We start from the raw sequence: 18,205 nt of genomic DNA, 5'->3' as shown, positions 1-18,205 counted from the left end.
CCGATGCAGATCCCCGGTCCTTCACGAGCTCATGGCTTTGCTGCTGCTTCGCGGTGCAGGTCCCTTACAGTCCAATTTGACATGGGAAATGCCACTAGAAGGTGTTTCACTTACACTCACAGTACTCTTTACCCTTTTTCGTGACAACCGATCATACTTATAAGTGTTTAAAAATGAACTTCCTTTTCCCAGGTTACTATGCATTAGTTTCCATTTTATCCTTTCTGAGGAAATCACAAGCATTGATTCTCATGTGTAATTGAATAGTACCAAATTACTGGCAAGTGATCTCCATACTACAGGGATACTCTGTAGCTTATGTTCAAAACCTAGTCTATAGTTCTTCCAGTCTACTTGGTTGCTCTAGAAATTCAAGTTTAATTCACCATTAAGGGGTACCTAGAATGTATTCTTTATATACATAGATAAGTATGAACTTACCTGTAGGTAATGATTAACACACATTTAAAGCCACATCTTCTTCTCATGTTAATGTCTAAACATTATGCTATGCACCTTAAAGGTCAACTGTAATTTTTTAAGAAAACGATAAAAAAAAATTGAAAAAAATAAAACCATACTTTCTTTGAATTTTCAGATCTTGGCAAAACCATATTAAAAGAATTCCATTTTTAAGGAATGACCTAGCTATATGTTTTAGCAGGTATAACTATTAAATGCATTTTTTGGCATACGATTAGGTTGCTTTCAAATGGCAGTCATCACCTAAATAGAAATGTAGATGTCTTCAAGATGCAAACTGGACAAAATTATATCCAAAGCTAAAAAGAGGGTTGCAAGTTGACTCAACGGCAAGGTCTTTTAATTGAAAAGTAAAACCTTCAACCATATTCAGCTCAATTTAGCAAATTGAACTGTGCCATTCTGCTATGCTGCAGATGTTAAAATTATTTCAAGCTCTGAAATCCAGTGATTTAATTTTATTATTTAAAATTGGTTGGCTGAGATTTATCCAAATACCAAAAACTGTATTCTCTCTTGGTTTTTCTAAAAGTTCTTCCCTTTGATAACATTGTTTCTTTTCTGAAAATATTTGACTCTAAGTTGTTAATTGCTAATAATATTTCAATAACATAGAACAGGCTACTGTTTTATGCAGGCGGTACTGCATTCGTCACTCCCTCTTATTTCTAGGGATTTTACTAAACTTGAATTCCGAAAGGCTGCATTCTTTAGTCAGAAGGTGGTGTCTCCATCAAAGGGATGTTGAAGTAGCTACATTAAGCAGTTTGCAGAACGTGATTAAGTTAATTTGAAGGTACAAACCTGCAAAGTGATTTCAAAGAGCTAATGCAGCTACACTTTGAATGAACTACTGTGGAATGGCTGGTCTGAATTTTGTTTCCATTCTGTTTAGTTTCTTATTTCTGAATATATTATAAGACTTTTTTATCTGAAGAGAAAACATTAGAACATTATTCTGACTTTGACTTCTAAGGTTACATTTTTATTACCCAGTCTGTAGTGACAGATCAGATGTCTAGTGTTTCATTTATCATTCAGTAGAATTATTTTTTACTTTAATACATAAATCATCAAAGTAACATTTCTTTCATTTTTTCCCCCTACCTTCCACTGCTATTTTTTTTTTTCATCTACTGCTTTCACATACATTGCAGTCTTAAAAGCAAAGGGAGATTGTTATTTCCTTTTGACAGGCTATTGAATATCTATCACTTTCTATTTCTGCAACCGTAAAGTATCTTGGCATTTGGCTTTATCTTTTGCCTTGTTTTGGCTACTTTTCACGACAGCACTAACTCTATTCTAAGTATATATGTTTCATGATAGTGAGCATTTCTTATACGTCAGAACAGTATTTTGAATATTCTGTAGGATTAAGGATTTCTTTCCTAAAATTTTATCCACGGTAGAGACTCTCAATATTTTCTGTACATTGAAAGCATCTGGTTATTCTCATCTAATTTTATTATTCCAACTTAGAAAAACCCCAGTCCTCAGACTGTTCTCCAGACCAGTTAAACTGAAACTCTGGAGCTGGGATCCAGGTGTCTACCCCATGGTGATTCCCAGGGAAAGGCGAGTTGTGAACCGGTGGTCTGATTCAATCCTCCATAAATATCATGAGCGTCAGGATCACTGGGGGAAGAGGGACCCTTGTTAAAACGCATTTCCTGCCGTAGTGGTTCTCCTGCGGGGCCCAGACCTTCACACTGCGTTTCTAACAAGCTCTTAGATCCTGCAGACACCACCAGTTCACAGACCTCACCCTGAGTGTCAAGAGTTGAGTCAACCTTCGATTTTTTTCTGCCAGAGTTCCGAAAATTAGAATGGCATATCTTACTCTGAATCCACCCATCGGTCCTTGTCTGTACTTGAGGACTCCCCTAAAAAAAATTAAAAAAAAAAAAATTGAATTGGTGGCAAAAGGAAATTACCTGTGTTGACATGTAAAGAATGTGTCTTGCTCAGCAGAGGCGGGTCACCTAAAAGCATTATGTCCGTAGTATCTCATGACTCACTTTAATATAATGTGTGAAAATTAGTACATTTTAGCCATTGCAGTTATTTTTTTAGTAAAGACAGTGATATTTTCTGTTTTTTGTTGAACTACATGAAATTTTTTTTTCATCATTTTTGACCTGCAAAATTGCAGTTTCATTGTTCAATGTAATAGGTCAAAAATTGTTATCTAGCTTAGGAAAAGAAAAAGAGAAATCACATTGGAATATGCTTTTTCCCCTTCATGTTGATTTGTAGAGTTTATGAAACTGATAGAACATAGAACGAAATGATGCAGGTTTTATAACTTGAATACTAAATTTTTTTTTCATGTGGGCCTGCATTGCCCACATGAAAAAAGAGAGTAGTTTAATTCATTAGTTGGTAAATTTGGTTTAATCTTTTTCAACAGCTACGTTTTCAATGGCTTGCTGTTCCAATAAGTCTAATTTTGACCTCGGTTTTATTTTGTGATTCTCAAATAATTCCACACAAGTTTTAAAATGTATCTTGGGTAGGAAGGATAGGAGTTAATTATTTAACACTAATTCATAACAGGGCTGTAAACTACTATGACCAAATATTAGTATTTCAGTTGCAGTAATGAATTAACAACTCGTTGGATAAAATTTCAACCATAAGTGATTTTAACACGTTAACATTATGCTCAGCAAACACTAAAGAAAAAATACAAAAAATGTAGAGCTACATTTACATGGAATTTGAAGAGATATTTGTTTAACATACAGAAAGCCAGGGTGGAGGAAAAACGGGTCACATAATGGATGGGCACAAAGAAAACGAATAGCAAAATGGCAGACCCCAGTCCAGCCATGTCAATAATTAACCGTGAAAAGAATAAACATAATTAAAAGTATAGATTTTCGGACTGACTTTTAAAAAGCAATATCCAATTATATATGTGTATAAGAGATGTACATAAAACATAAAGATATAATGACATAAATGCTTTAATGATCAAAATAATCATTAAATGATCAAAAAATATATACCCTGCAAATGTAATCATAGAGTGGCTATATACATGTCAGAATAATAGACTTAGAGACAGAGTTTAACAGAGGTAAAGAAGAAAGTATTAAAATAACAGGGTCGGTTCATCAGGAAAACATCACACTATTAAAAAATCAGACCAAAAAGATTAAAAATTAGGAAGTATATAGATTTAATCTACACTATTAACCACCTTGGCCTGGTTGACATTTATAGAACACTGTTCCAAACAACTAGAGTATAGACTTTTTTTTCAAATATACTTTGAATGGTCTCCAAGATTGACCATATGCTGAATCTTAATAGTATATTTATATTTCAAAAGATCGAAGTGTTATAGGATACATATTGTGACTACAAAAGAATCAAACAAGGATCAGTAACAATACGATCTCTAGAAAAACCCTAAATCTGTGACTAGTAAAACCACTTTTAAATAGTAAAGGGATCAAAGAAGAAATCACAGGGAAAATTAGCAAATATTTCAACTGAATGATAATGGATACAACATACCAAAATTTATGGGATGCCGCTAAAAAGTACTGAGGAAATTTTATAGTTCCAAACACTTATGAGAAAAAATATTTAAAATTAATGATTCAAGCCTAAGAGAAAATGAGCAATTAAACCCAGAATAAGTGCAAAGAAGGAAATAAGATGAGTAGAAAAAAATTGAACTAGAAAATAAACAAACAATAGAGAATATTGAGTCAAATTTGATTCTTTGAAAGCTTTAATAAATTTAATAGCCTCTAAGAAGACAGTTCAAAAAATTGATAAATTACTTCATCAAAGTCATTGAAAACACTTATTCATCAAAAAGTTCTGTTAAGAAAATGAAAAGGTATGTCACATACAGGAGAAAAATATTGTAAGTATTTACAATATGAATGTAATACTTACAATATGCAATATCCAGAAAATATTAAGGACTTCTGCAAATTAATAATAAAAAAGATAGTGGCTAAAAATAAAAAGACAGATCTTGGAAGCTAAGTGGGTTCGGGCCTGGTTAGAACTTGGATGGGAGACCACCTAGGAAGACCAGGTGCTATAGGCATAAAAAATAAAAATAAAAAAGTAAGGGATTGTAAGCTGACAAGGTCCTTGCAGTCTGTGAGGTCAACCAAGGGCTGCCTCGCCTAAAAAAAAAAAATAAAAAAATAAGCAAAAGTAAAAAGACAGGACACTAATACTGATGAGGATAGGACATGGTGCACTGGAACTCATCTGCATTGTTGATCAGAGTGGTATAGCACAGCCATTTTTTAAAAAGCAGTTTCTTATAAAGTTAAACATATCTTCCTTTTTGATCCAGAAATTCCACTTTTATGTAAACATACCCTCGAGAACATTGTGCAAGACTATTCATAGTGACTATATTCATAATTGCCAATAACAACACAGATATACCTTAAAAACACTACGTTAGGCAGAAGTCAGGCATGATAGAGTACGTATAGTAAGATTTAACTTATGTGAAATTCAGTATAGGTGAAACTAATCTATGATATTGGAAAGTAGCACAGTGGTTGTCCATGGTGGGTTGCTAAGAGAGATTTCTATATCTTGATCTGGCTGATGGTTACTTTGGTATATACAGTTACAAAGATTTGTTAAATTGTACACTTAAGATCTGTGCATTCCAAGGATGCAAATTTTACTTAAGTTAAAAAAGAGAGAGACAAAGAGACAAATTTCGATGTGCTTCTCATAAACTGGATACAGTTTTTTTTTAATTTTTGCATGTAAATTCTTTCAAGCTTCTTGAAATTCTCAGCACAAGAAAGGAAAAAGGCATGTCCTTAGCAGACTGCTTTCTCTAATTAGTAGGCATAAAATTTCAAATTTCTGATTATTTGATTGATGTTTTGCTTTAAATTATTCTTAAAACCTCCTCTGCGGTTGCCAATAATAAAATTATTTAGCGATTACTAGGCGGTTACTATACACCAGTCACCCTCCTAAAGGCTTTGCATGTTTATCTCATTTAATCCTTATAGCACCCTATGAAGAAAGTACTATTATAATCCCATTTTACAAATGAAATATCAGAAGCATAGGGATTTAAGTCATTTGTCTGGGTTCACATGGTTCATAAGGCACGTACTGCGCTGTACCACCAGAGGCTCTGGCGTCGGAGCATGCGCCGTGCTCCCCATTGCCATCCCGTCCTGCAGGGAGGGTTACCCCGATGTTACACAGTTGACTAATAGCCATCTGTCTTGTTTTGCTGGTACTGATGCTAAGCGGTGGAATATAAATATCCCACAAAACTGGTTCTCATTGGTTTCAATTTTTCTTTTCACCCTCGATATCTGTGCACGTTTTATTCCGAAAATGCAAACGAAAATGAAATTCTGGGCTCTACCCATTATTTTGTTTTTTCCAGTTTCAGATTGTCTCCTTGAGATACAGAGCACATACATAGAGTCCTGCTCATTTACCCTCCTGGGGATTATGTACATCAAACCACAGCAGATAACAAAAGGATCATATGGTTGTTAAGAGCATCAAGGACTAAAGTTTCAATCCTGTGGCACATAAGCTGGCCAAATTGATATCTCCAGCAACTACATTAATCCATGCTTTCTGAGGGAGCCCAGAGATTTTCATTAACTGAGCATAAATTCAGGTGCCAAAGAACTTGGACTTGGTTGAATATTCAGCAGTTTTCAAAAGAAGCTGCTCATGGATAATCACTGAAAGGTCGATTTTATTTACATAGCCCACTGACACTCAGCAGCTGGGCTTTTGTTTTTCAAATAGTGCCTGCGGTTCCGTATCCCATATCCTAGTTACTGCTGAGGTTCGAGGATAGAGAGTTAACCCCATAAGGACCTCAGCAGCCTGATTTCTTAGCGGTGGGTACACAGAGCAGGTGCACATGACATGGATCTTGGTCTTTCCACTGGAAAAACTATTCACTGAGGTGGCTTTGCTTTCATCCAACACACACGTAAGCTTCAGCAAGAGAAGGGATCCCCTTTCCGTGAATAATATCAAGAAGGCCTCGTATTGACCTAGTAATGCAGCCATGGTTAAGAGAAGTACTAAGGTTCCATGTTAGCTGAGTGGTTCAGACACACAGCTGTCTAGCAGGGTAAAGAGGATTCTTCCTGCATGTTCAGAAAACCTGATGGATTTCATCAGGAAGTAAACACGCGTCATGATAATCACAGGTTTGCATAAAAATGGACTGTTTTAACACAATGGCTTCATTCTGGAATGAATAGGATTAAATGGTTTTAAGCATCACTCTGTTCTGTACCCCTAGATCTTGAAAGTACATAGTCAACCTTATTTTTTTTTTTTTTTTGGTACTCCAGAATCACCATGAATATACTCATTAGGAAAACTCTATAAATTTTTTCTGTAATTTAAAACTCTAATTTCTTAACCATTGCAAGGGCTTGGCATGAAACTAAAAGAGAAACCATTTCCATGAAACCCTATAGTTGTAATATTTAGCTGGAGAATTAGGTAGTAAGACTTCTTTTCTCTGGGTCATTTTGTAAAAGTAGCGATATTATTGTTTTCAAAAGTAATTTTTAGAACAAAACAGCTTGGTATAGAAAGCTGATGTTCAGGAAAGTTTAAAACAAAGAGCTCGATTGCTGAAAATATCAGAGGCATAGATAGAGTATTTTTAAAAAGTAATACAAAAAAAGTAATATATACACATAAATGAAAAACAATAATGGATTATTCCAGCGATTTTCTTTTGGTCCGATGGTGAGTATGAATACTGTAAATCCCCCTCGTAGATGCTCACACGGACACATGCATGAAAAACCCCAGTCGCGTAATGAGGTTAGAGGCAGACTGAGTGGTGACTGTTCTCCAAAATCCCTCATTTTTATGAAAGCAAGCATTTCTTTTAATATGATTTCACAGGAATTTTATTTAGCTTTATTTTTTCTAAGATGAAAAGTAACAGATTATTATTCAAAACTGACTGTCATACCCTAAGCTCTTTTAGCCCACAATTTTTTATATGTTTCCCTGAATGCAATTTCACAGTTTGCCCTCCTGTAGCACACGCTGCAGGAGAGAGGCTGGGCCTTCTCCAGATATTGTCCTCACCATGCAGAATGCACTGAGCTGTGGTTTGTGTGCCCATTTTAATATCTTTTCACAGTGCTTCCCCAAATCCCTCTTGTGGAGCTGTCCTAATGTGAATTGTGACTGTATCATCACAGTGATACACGTGGATTAGGTATAGCTCGTATAGTAGTTTCAAGGTATCCTACTACCTTCATAATGTCAACAGACTGGAAAGCATCCAAAAAATAGTAATACCATGAGTAAGAAAATGAAAGAACTAGGAGAATGATGAAAAATAAGAAAATATGTAAAAGACCAGGAGAGACTCTAAATAAAGTCAAGGTCATCATGGCTGTACAAAGTTAAAAATGCTAAGAGGGAAAATATATGAGCTACAAAATGAGATCATTTACAGGGGTAACTTCAAAAGGAAAGTCAATTTAGTTAAAAATTTTATCACTTGATTTTCTTCCATTACATACTTGAGCTTATAAATGGGTTAGATAATATTCCACAGGGAAAGTCATGTGTCTCTGTGTGTGTTTAATCCAAAAATGGAGTTCTGATATTTTAAGCATTCCTAGTTCAACTTCATTCTGAAGCTTTAAAAAAAAAAAAGAACATTTTTACATCATCTGTATGAGATTTATGAATGTTGAACAAGTTTGTGCGAGTTGGACCCCAAAGGACGTTAACACATTGTGGAATTTATGGGCTGTAGTATTTCTTTTTAAAGCCAAGAGAAGAGTTAGTTCTAAAGTGAATAAACGTTCAAACGAGGAATATTTGTATCTGTTTAACTTTATTCCTAGAATTTAATTATTGGCAAGATTTAATAGTGGGTACAGATCATTTTAGCAATGTTTAAATATTTTTAACATATTGAAGAGTTACACTACTAAATACAGAATATCAGTGTTATATGCTTATCAATCCTGAAAAAAAAAAAATCAGTCCTAGAAAAAACAAGGAGACATAGAGATGTATAATTAAAGGCTACCCTTTGAAGAAACATGTCAAATTTTTTTCCTTCTTTCCTCCTGTGTTCTTCTACATTCTTCTTTCTTTCATCATTCCTCTTATCAATAAGTCATGAACTTTTCTTGGGAGTGCAGTGAATTAAAGTCATTTATGTGAAGACTTGAGTGTTTTCTAATATGGACTCATATCTTTTAAAAATCTTTGGTCTTTGCTATCCCAGTAGCTGAAACACCCCCAAATAACAGATTGTTTTGATAGATTTGACAGTTCTCTCAGTCTTCTCTATGTCTAAATATTGATCTGCATTCCATGTAGCACTAAAAAGCTAGAAACTCACAGATCTCATCAGATGAGAGTATATTGTCTTTGAGACTATTGAATTTATGCTCTTTATTTATGTTTTAAATATTTTCGACACAGTACAAAACAGGACTTGATTTGATAGGCTTTTCAAATATATCTATATACTTCCTTTTTTGGCTTTGAGGCTCTGTTTTATGGTCTTATTGTCCTTCATCATTCATTCCTCTTATGTGAATTACACAATGTAAAGCTGAAAAGCCTAGAGATTTGAAATTTCCTGTGTGTGATATTGTGTTTGTGTATGAGAGAGAGAAAGATAGTCATTTGGCTTTTATTTGCTTTTGGACATACGTGAAAAAATGTAAGATATTTCCAAGAGTAGAATTAGAGTTTGGATCTTTGGACAAGATTCTTTCTGACCTTTTTAAGTATTCCTCCAGCCCCTAATAGATTTTGATGAGCTTAAGAAGTTTGTACCTGAAACAGGTTCAAAGTTTTCTTTGACCCACTTCTATCTGCCAGCTTCTAAGAACAATCAGTCGAGCCAAGGGAATGAATGATTATTTCTAAAGTTGACATCTATGTTTATTGTCTTTTCTGAAGGAATGAAATCAATTTACTTGAGCAATCTGCCCCTGAGATGAATGAACTATACATCAGTTCTGGAAATTACTAGCACTTGCTTACACTTTTTAAAATTTCAGTCTTGAATTTGAGGTGCTCATCATTTTTAACACATAAGATCTCCTGCATTCTATTAACAGGTATTGATGTGTGCAAATTCTGTACCATTTAATTGGATAGTAATATTAAACTAGAAACCAAATAGTGAAAGAATTTAAAGTCAACATACTTCAGCAAAGTGATCACTTCACCTCCTCATCCAACAACCTTCAATAAGCCATCATAATAACTGTTAATAGAGAAAGCAGCTAATATAGAGATGTGGAAATTTTACTTAAATAATATGAAAGTGAAAAACTATGCCCTCTGGACGATGTGTGCAATTGGCCACTCCACTAGGATGATCACTCCAGAGCATTTGCAGAAAGCACTGATCTGGGACACGAGAATTCCTCTATAATATTTTGGAATCGAATTTGCTGCATTTCTCTTCAAATGGTTTGCTGTAATTGTGACACGTCATAAATGCACATTCACACCTATAGATCCCTAAATTTTTATTTTGTCTACAAGTTAGTAATAGTAGAGAATTCATGAAGATTGTTTCTTTTAAAATCATCATCATCCAAAAATGTTATAGAAAGTGTGTTTGGCTAGTAAACTATACTCTACAAATTTCGTTAGATATGAAATAGTGTCTAAGCATCTACAACATCACTATAAAGGAGAATTTTAAAAGGAGATATATAACTAAACTATTATTGGGACTATAAATAAATGATAATTGTCAAAGTAAACATTTATGTCTAAATAAAGGGAGTGAATGAGGTTTCAAGGGGTAAATCCAGTTAAAATTTTAACAAACAATTGGATAAAAAAGTTATGGTTCATATATACAATGGCATATTGCTCAGCCATTAAAAACATGAAATCCTACCATTTGCAATGACATGGATGGACCTAGAGGTTATTATGCTGAGTGAAATAAGTCAGAGAAAGATAAATACCATATGATTTCACTTATATGTAGAATCTAAGAAACAAAAAGAACAAACTGATCAAAAACAGACTCACAAATATCGAAGGCAATTTGGTGACAGAGGGGAGGAGAGTTGGGAGGCTGGGAGAATAGGGTGAAGGATTAAAGAAGTGCAAATTAGTAGACGATAGACGGTCACGGGGATGGAGGGTACGACATAGGAAAAGCAGTTAGCATTAACATGTTGGCTAGGTAGAAAACCAGAGGAGAGAAGGAGCAATTAGGGGGATCATTTTATAAACTATATAAATGTCTAACCAGTGTACCGTATACTAGAAACTAATAAAATAAAATTTTTTAAAAAAAAGATTGGCAACCTGTGTCCTACAAGTCAAAGAAAATTTCACTGACAAGGGCTCCTGTTGAATAAAACGAGTCCCTTGCTCTCCTCTTCCTTCCTTGGAAGGGCTGTCTCTTGCCTGCTGCCTCCGTCACGGGTTCTGGTCCCTGGCCCACTTGGGAAGTGGCAGCCGAGGCCAAATCACAAGTGCCTTGGCATGCTACTTATAAAAGACAACTCTTCCCAGAAATAGAACTGGACGCTGTTTGGATGAATGGATGGAACGATGGATTAATGGGTGGGTGGGTGGATAGAAGGATTGAAGGATAGATGGATGGATGGATGGTTGGATGGATGAATAGATGGATGAATAGATGGGTGGGTGGGATAGAATTTCACATAAGATTTGAAGAAATATTCAAGGCTTCTCTTCTCTGCTCAAGTAAATATTTTTGCCATATTTTCTCTGAAACAACATATAAATTAATCCTATTTTCTCACAAAAGTAATGTGTCACACTCTTTAAAAAAAGAAAGAAGCCTAATGCACAAAACACAATATTTACAAGCATATGTAAGAATGAAATCAAACTATAAAAAGTAACAAACATTAAGGGAAAAAATAGTTTATATGACGCCATGAATCTGACAGTATAATTCTGCGTTTCATAAGTAATTTCTTATTTCTCTTGTGATTTCTTCTTTGATCCATTGGTTGTTTAAGTGTTGTTTTAATTTCCATGAATTTATGAATTTCCAGTTTTACTTTTGTTATTGATTTCTAACTCCATCTCATTGTGGTTGGAAAAGATACTTTTAATGATATTTACCTGTTTAATTCTATGGATTCGTGGCCTAATATATACTCTATCCTAGAAATGTCCTGGGTGCACTTGAAAAGAATGTGTATGCTCTTGTTGTGAGTAAAGTATTCCATATATTTGGCTTTTTGTGTTAAGTCTTCTGTTTCCTTATTTATCTTCTGTTTGGTTATTCGACTAATTTTGAAAATGGGATATTGTTATACAACTGTCTATTTATCCTTTCAATTTTGTCAGTTTTTGCTTCATATATTTTGATCGTTCGTCACTAGGTGCTCTCCTTTAGCTATTATTTACATGGACTATCTTTTTTCATACTTTTACTTTCAATCTGTTCGTGCCTTTGGATCCGAAGTGAGTGTCTTAGACACAGCATATAGTTGAATTATGTGTTTTCGTCCATTCACCAACTCATGACTTTTAACTGGAGAGTTTAATCGCGTTACATTTAAAGCAAATCTCCGTGATTAGTAAGGACTTATTTCTGTCATTTTGCTATTTGCCTTTTAGCTTTTTGGTCCCTCATTTCCTATTTTACTGCCTTCTTTTGTGTTTATTTGATTTTTTTATTGTGGAATGTTTCAATTACTTTCTCATTTCCTTTTGTTTATCTTCTGTAGAGACTTTCTGTGTGGTTATCATAGTGATTACATTTAACGTCCTAAAGTTATAACCCTCTAATTCAAATTTATACCAGCTTATCGCCAATAATAATAATAATAATAAAATGCTCCTTTACATCTACACTCCTTTTAGTTGTTAATGGCACAGAATCACATCTTCATGTATTCTGTATTTAAAAACATAAATTAATCATTCTTTTAAATGCCCTCTTTACTCAAATTGTGTAGAAAACAAAAATTTGGGGCTATAAAAACTAAAGTGACAATGACAGTAGACTTTAATAATTGTTCTTTTTGTAAAATGTATTAGTCTTACATAATATTAAAACAAAAAGAGGACTTACAGACCATTGTACAATAATGCTCACTTTAATAATTTTCCTATGGATTTCCCTTTATGAAATTTTTATTTCTTCATATGGCTTTCAGTTATGTCTGGGGTCCTTTCGCATCACCTGCAGGGCTCTCTTGAGTGTTTCCTGTAAAGTAACCCAAATGGTAATCAACTCGCTCAACTTTTGCTTATCTAGGAATATCTTCATTTCTCCCTCACTTTGAAAGGACAGTTTGCCAGATATGGGATTCAGGCTGGTCTTTTGTTTTTGTTTTACTTCGCTTTTAGCAATTTGTATGTATTAACCCATTGCCTTCTGTCCTCCAAAGTTTCTGCTAATAATTTTATGTGGGGTCCTCTATATTTACGGAGTCATTTCAATCTTACTACATTTGAGAGTATCTCCTTGTTGTTTGATTATAACTTGTTTTGGCGTGGACCTCCTTGATTTCATCCTATTTGAAATTCCTAGAGATTTGGGGGTATTTATATCCATGTATTTAATCAAATTTTGAAAGTTTTTAACCATTATTTCTTCAAATATTCTCTCTCTTTTTCTTCTGGGACTCTGCTGATGCATATATTGGTACACTTAATGGTGTCCCACAAGTTCCTTAGACTGTTCGTTTTTCTTCTTTTTTCTTTCTGTTCTTCAGACGATAATTTCAGTTTTTCTACCTTCGAGTTTGCTCATTCTTTCTTCTGACTGCTCAAATTTGCCTTTTAATCCCTCTAGTGAATTTTTTAATTTCATTATTCATTTCATTATTGTGCTTTGCTGCTCCAGAACTTCATTTTCATGTCTTTTTAGGTTTTCTAACTCTTTATTTATATTTCCATTTTGTTCACATATTTTCTTGGCTTTGCTTTCTCCATATCTCCTTTTAGTTCTTTAAGCATCTTTAAGACACGTTTCTAATTTCTTTGTCTAGTATATTTGCTATCAAGTCTTTTTAGGGACAGTTTCTGTTGGCTTTTTTTCCCCTTTGAATGGGCCATACTTTTCTGTGAACTTTTGCTCAAAACTGGACATTTTAACCTAATATGCTAATTTTAGAGTAGGTAGGTTCTCCACCTACCCCAGAGTTTGCTACATTTGTTTATTGCTTTTGTTGTTTGTTTTTAATTGTTGCAGTATGTCTCTGTGTTGAGGTTCAGCTTAAATTTAAGGTTTTCTCAAGTCATTTCTGAGCCTTGCCCTGAGCATCCACCGTCACGAGTTACCCTTATATATGCATTTGGTTTTGAAAGTCCTAGTTGTTAGTCAATATCTGGCTCCTAGAAGGGAGATAAAGAAAAAAGCGAAGGGGGAAGGGATAAGAAGGGTGCTGGCCCTTTAAATCCCTTGGAAGTCATTTTCCAAAGGAGGAGGAGGGACTTGCAACAGTGGGGAGAGGTACAACAATGATGGCTGACTGCCTCCCTTTCTGCACCTCTGTGATCAGAAACACCAATCTGTGATCAGAGCATGTGGCTGATCACATGGCTGAGGGGTGAAGCTACTACTGCGCAAAGAGCTAAAATTAACCACGATTTCCAGTCCACGCCTTCCCCTGGAAGTTGCAAGCCTTCAGTAGGGTCCAGAGTTCCAAAACAGTTACGTTAGGTGGAGTCTGCCGGTATGACTGTTGTCTGGGTGGGGAGACAGAGTCCTGATACTTCTCTGCCATCTTCTCAGAATCATCTTTATCAATGAATCTCTGTGTAATGAATCACTCTTTAAATTTTATATTCTTTCACTAATGAATATTTGTTAGGTAAGGGAAAGCGTGAGGATTTTTGAGCTTTATTAGATTTGGAGGAAGATGAACGAACACCCACCTCGAGCAGAGTAAACAGACAATAGCAACAGCATTGAAAGGGTGAGTGGGAAGCATTGGGAGGTCATGTTCCTTTGCTTTGTCTGGAATTCTGTTAGCATTAAGCACACACACTGCTAGGCAGTCGTGTCTGTTTTTTATTAAAACAATTTAAAATAAGTAAATCAGTGCTTATTAAATGAGATTTTAATAGACCAAAAATGTTTGAAACATAGAGGCAAAGGGTGAAAATAGACATACATTGGTAATGAAAGGATGAGGAGTCACTGTTCTAGAACTTTTATTAGTCTTAATGAATTTTCTAATTCAAAAAAATACCAATCACATTTTGTACTAAGATACAGTTACCTGCTGCACATGCCTGGGTAGTCATTGAAGATTACAGAATTTTAGAACGAGAAAAGACTTTAGAGATTAGTTTTATTTGGTTGGTTGACTTTAAGTCGGATAGTTACTACTTGAGAAATTCAGAAATATTTTCTTTGAAAATAGGCATCACAGTGGAAAGCGTCTCATTAAGTTAGAGGAAACAGCATATTGGTGTGTGTCATTGTGGAATATTTGTCTATGCTGTGTGCTCCCTTTAGATAATGATAAAACTACGTGAGGGTCATTTAGCATCCATCTGTAATACTTTTAAAGAGCATTTCAGTTTAAAACAGATTTTGAAAATTATACTTTGAGCTAATGCATAGACTTTCTGAAAATGCCTGTGCAGCCCACCAAAAGATGTCTAATAATCTTCAATTTAAATTTTCCAAAAGAAAATGAAAAAGGAGCTTTCAAAAAGTAATCAATTTTTCCATAGGTAAAAGTACCAGTGGTTTTAATGAGAAAAATCAAAGTTAAATTTATTATGTAGTTATTTAGATTTTTATATTTTCTGCAGTACTTTTAGAATAAAGGCTATTAATCTTGTTTATTGAACTATAAATTAAAGCACAATTATGAATATATTTTTAATCATTAATAGTATGGCTTTTTCATCACCCAAATAAAGAGCACTCAACTTCCAAACTGTGTGTCATGGAAAAGAAAAGTTGCACAAGAAGTAAAAAAAGATCCCACGGTACTTTATTAAAAATATAAATATCCCTTCTAAATGAAAATGCAAACTTAACAGAGTACACACACGAATTTCCTGACAGCCATGTTGTCCGTTCAGCTTCTACAGATGACAGTGCAGCCGAGAAGAAAGGGGGAACCCTGCATGCTGGCCTCATCGTCGGCATCCTCATCCTGGTCCTCGTCGTAGCTGCAGCCATCCTCGTGACAGTCTACATGTATCACCATCCAACGTCGGCGGCCAGCATCTTCTTTATTGAGGTTAGTGTGAAGTGTCACACATTAAAACCATGCTAGCTGACAGACTCTCTCCATTTGCCGACCCTACCTGTATTTAATATTTAGAATATTTATCCATTTTGCCGTTGTGAGTTGGCCGATTCGGCACACTCACGTGCACACACGCACGTACATACACACACGCACATGTACTGAGAGACTGCTTTCATATGGTGAGTTGTCACCTCATCTCAGAACCTTTTAAAGAAATAGCCTCTCTTGCCTTTTACAGATCTAAAGGAAAATAGAAACCATACTTTTTTTGTCCTATTATACCACGTATGTTACGCAGCTGTTCTTCTGATTCTAGAAGGAAATGCAGCATATGCTGGAGGCTGAAGGACTTTGCTTAAATCAGTTAATCAATAAATGCTAATTGAGTACTGGCTAGATGCATGGTGTAGTGGAGTGGGCCTGCTCTCAAAATGCTCACAAACTAGGGAAAAAATAGCTTGCACTATAAAGTTAGCAGGTATAACAATAAGATAATGAGATGTGCCGTCAACATTCGGTGTGATGTGTGTATACGTGTGCATTTATTTATATATAAACGTGCACATACACGCACTCATACAAACACAGAGAAAGCACCCTGCTGTATCAGTATTGTTTTCATGGACAGAATGTAGATTTAGGGTCAGTGCCTGGGAGCTGTCAGGTGAAGGACAAGGGACTCTGTGTAAAGGGCCAGAGCCAAACCCTGATGACCAGAGGGCCTGAAACTGGGAAGCCTGGAGGCCACAGGACAAAGTCGGTGTGACCGAGTCACCTTCCGGCCCCCAGACAATTGGGCCTCCTGGTCTCCTTCTCTTGGCAGCTTTCATTCCGGCATCTTAACGGGGCCACTGCTCTTCCAACTCCAAATGACTGCTGGAGCAGTAAAGGAAGGTTTCTCCTCATAGTTTCAAACATGTCAAGTTTAAATCTTTTCCAGTTCATTGGTTGATAAACAGAAGATTGCTTAGAGTTTCGTTCACTTGTTGAATGAGAAATTATAATGCCTTTTAAAGTACAAGTCGAAATTACTTCTGTCTTCTGTAAGAAGGAGAGGCGCATGCAAATCAATTAAGTAATTGTTCAAAAGCCCTGAGTGGCTCCCTCCTGTCTGTGGCATAAAGTACAGCTCCTTTAGGTTGGCATTCAAGGCCTTGGCAAGCTAGATCTAGTCTGTCTTTTCAGTCTTAATCCCACGGCTCCCCGACCTGTACTTGGCACTGCCATCACATTTCACTCTTTGCCCTGCTCCGTGCGCACCCCACACTCTCCATGCCACCAAGACGTTGCTCGTCCTGTTTCTTCCACCAAGAATGTCCTCCACTTCCCCCTCAATTCTTGAGTTCAAGACGCAGACAGCCTTCGATGACATGTAACCCGTAAGCTTCCCCGGACCACTTCTCTGTCTGGACAGCTGGACATAATCTTTATCTGCTGAGATTCTGTTCACTGTAACACAGTTGTATCTTTCTCTGTCATTTATCTTTCTGTTCTGCATTAGAGTTAAATATTTACATGATTAATTCCACCCTGCAGACTTTTAAGTTCCTTACCATTTGGAATAAGTAACTTAAGTTTCTTCCAAACAAGAGGTATCCCATTAATATTTTCCAGGGGGGGCGGAGAACGGGAGACAATAAATATACAAGGACAAAAATTCCACATATGACATATTCCAGAAAGATTGTCCTTGTTTAAAATCCTAAGAATGGAGAAATTATCAGGCATTGCATTTAGTCGGAAAGCCGTTACTAATTTTTGTTAACATGCTGGATTTTCACGGAAGAGAATAGAAAGCTCACATGAGGTCGTGGATGCATGCCTCAGAGAGCCGACGAGTGACGGGCTGTAAAGCTTCAGTGACTAACCAGACAAGCAGGCTGCCACCGCAACCCCTCACATAGTTACGCCTTTTAATACACTGCTCAGTGTATTTTCTAACATCATGAGAAAGAAGATACTGTAAAGCATCTGATGGCGATGGTATTACTGCAAATTTACATAGTGCAAAAGACCCACTTTACACCAATCACAGTTCACAGCAATCCCGACATGAACACAAAGTGACACTGTAGAATAGCGAAAGTATTTTTTTTTGTCATGTGTCTTTTTGAATCAGTCTTATTGTTTTATAACCAGAGCCCATGTGTTCATATGTGTGTGCGTGTGTGTGTGTATTTACACATACTTGTATTTATATAGTGTCTAGAGCCTGAAGGACTCTTGGAAGTAATTTTGCCCTCTCCCCTCATAACACAAAGGAAGAGACTGAGGCTCCGGGTGGTGGAATGACTCTCCAAGGTCAAAGAGCCTCAGTTCTGGGAAGAACTGCCATGTTTTTCACACTCAGGTGAAGCAGAATCATTCTGCAGGTTCCCAGCTTTTCTACTCTTTGCCTTTTTCCTTCCAACTGAGTCAATTAACCTACCAGTTTCTACTTAACCTACCAGTTTCTACCAGATCTAGCTTGCCAAGGCCTTGAATGCCGACCTAAAGGA

At 35.8% G+C, this 18,205-nt stretch overlaps 1 protein-coding gene across 2 annotated transcripts in view; it reads left to right on the top strand.

The window, feature by feature from the left end:
- Positions 1-18,205, top strand: part of PLXDC2 (plexin domain containing 2) — a 355,810-nt gene that overhangs the window by 313,793 nt on the left and 23,812 nt on the right. For both annotated transcript variants that reach the window (XM_016124268.2, XM_016124276.2), the window contains exon 13: positions 15,535-15,695. In XM_016124268.2, coding sequence (XP_015979754.1) covers positions 15,535-15,695 — 161 coding nt within the window. The remainder of the gene's footprint in view (positions 1-15,534; positions 15,696-18,205) is intronic.

Source organism: Rousettus aegyptiacus, unplaced genomic scaffold (assembly GCF_014176215.1).
Source record: "Rousettus aegyptiacus isolate mRouAeg1 unplaced genomic scaffold, mRouAeg1.p scaffold_m13_p_10, whole genome shotgun sequence".
Taxonomy (NCBI): domain Eukaryota; kingdom Metazoa; phylum Chordata; class Mammalia; order Chiroptera; family Pteropodidae; genus Rousettus; species Rousettus aegyptiacus.
The sequence above is the reverse complement of the archived record's forward strand: the minus strand, read 5'-3'. Positions and strand labels throughout refer to the sequence as shown.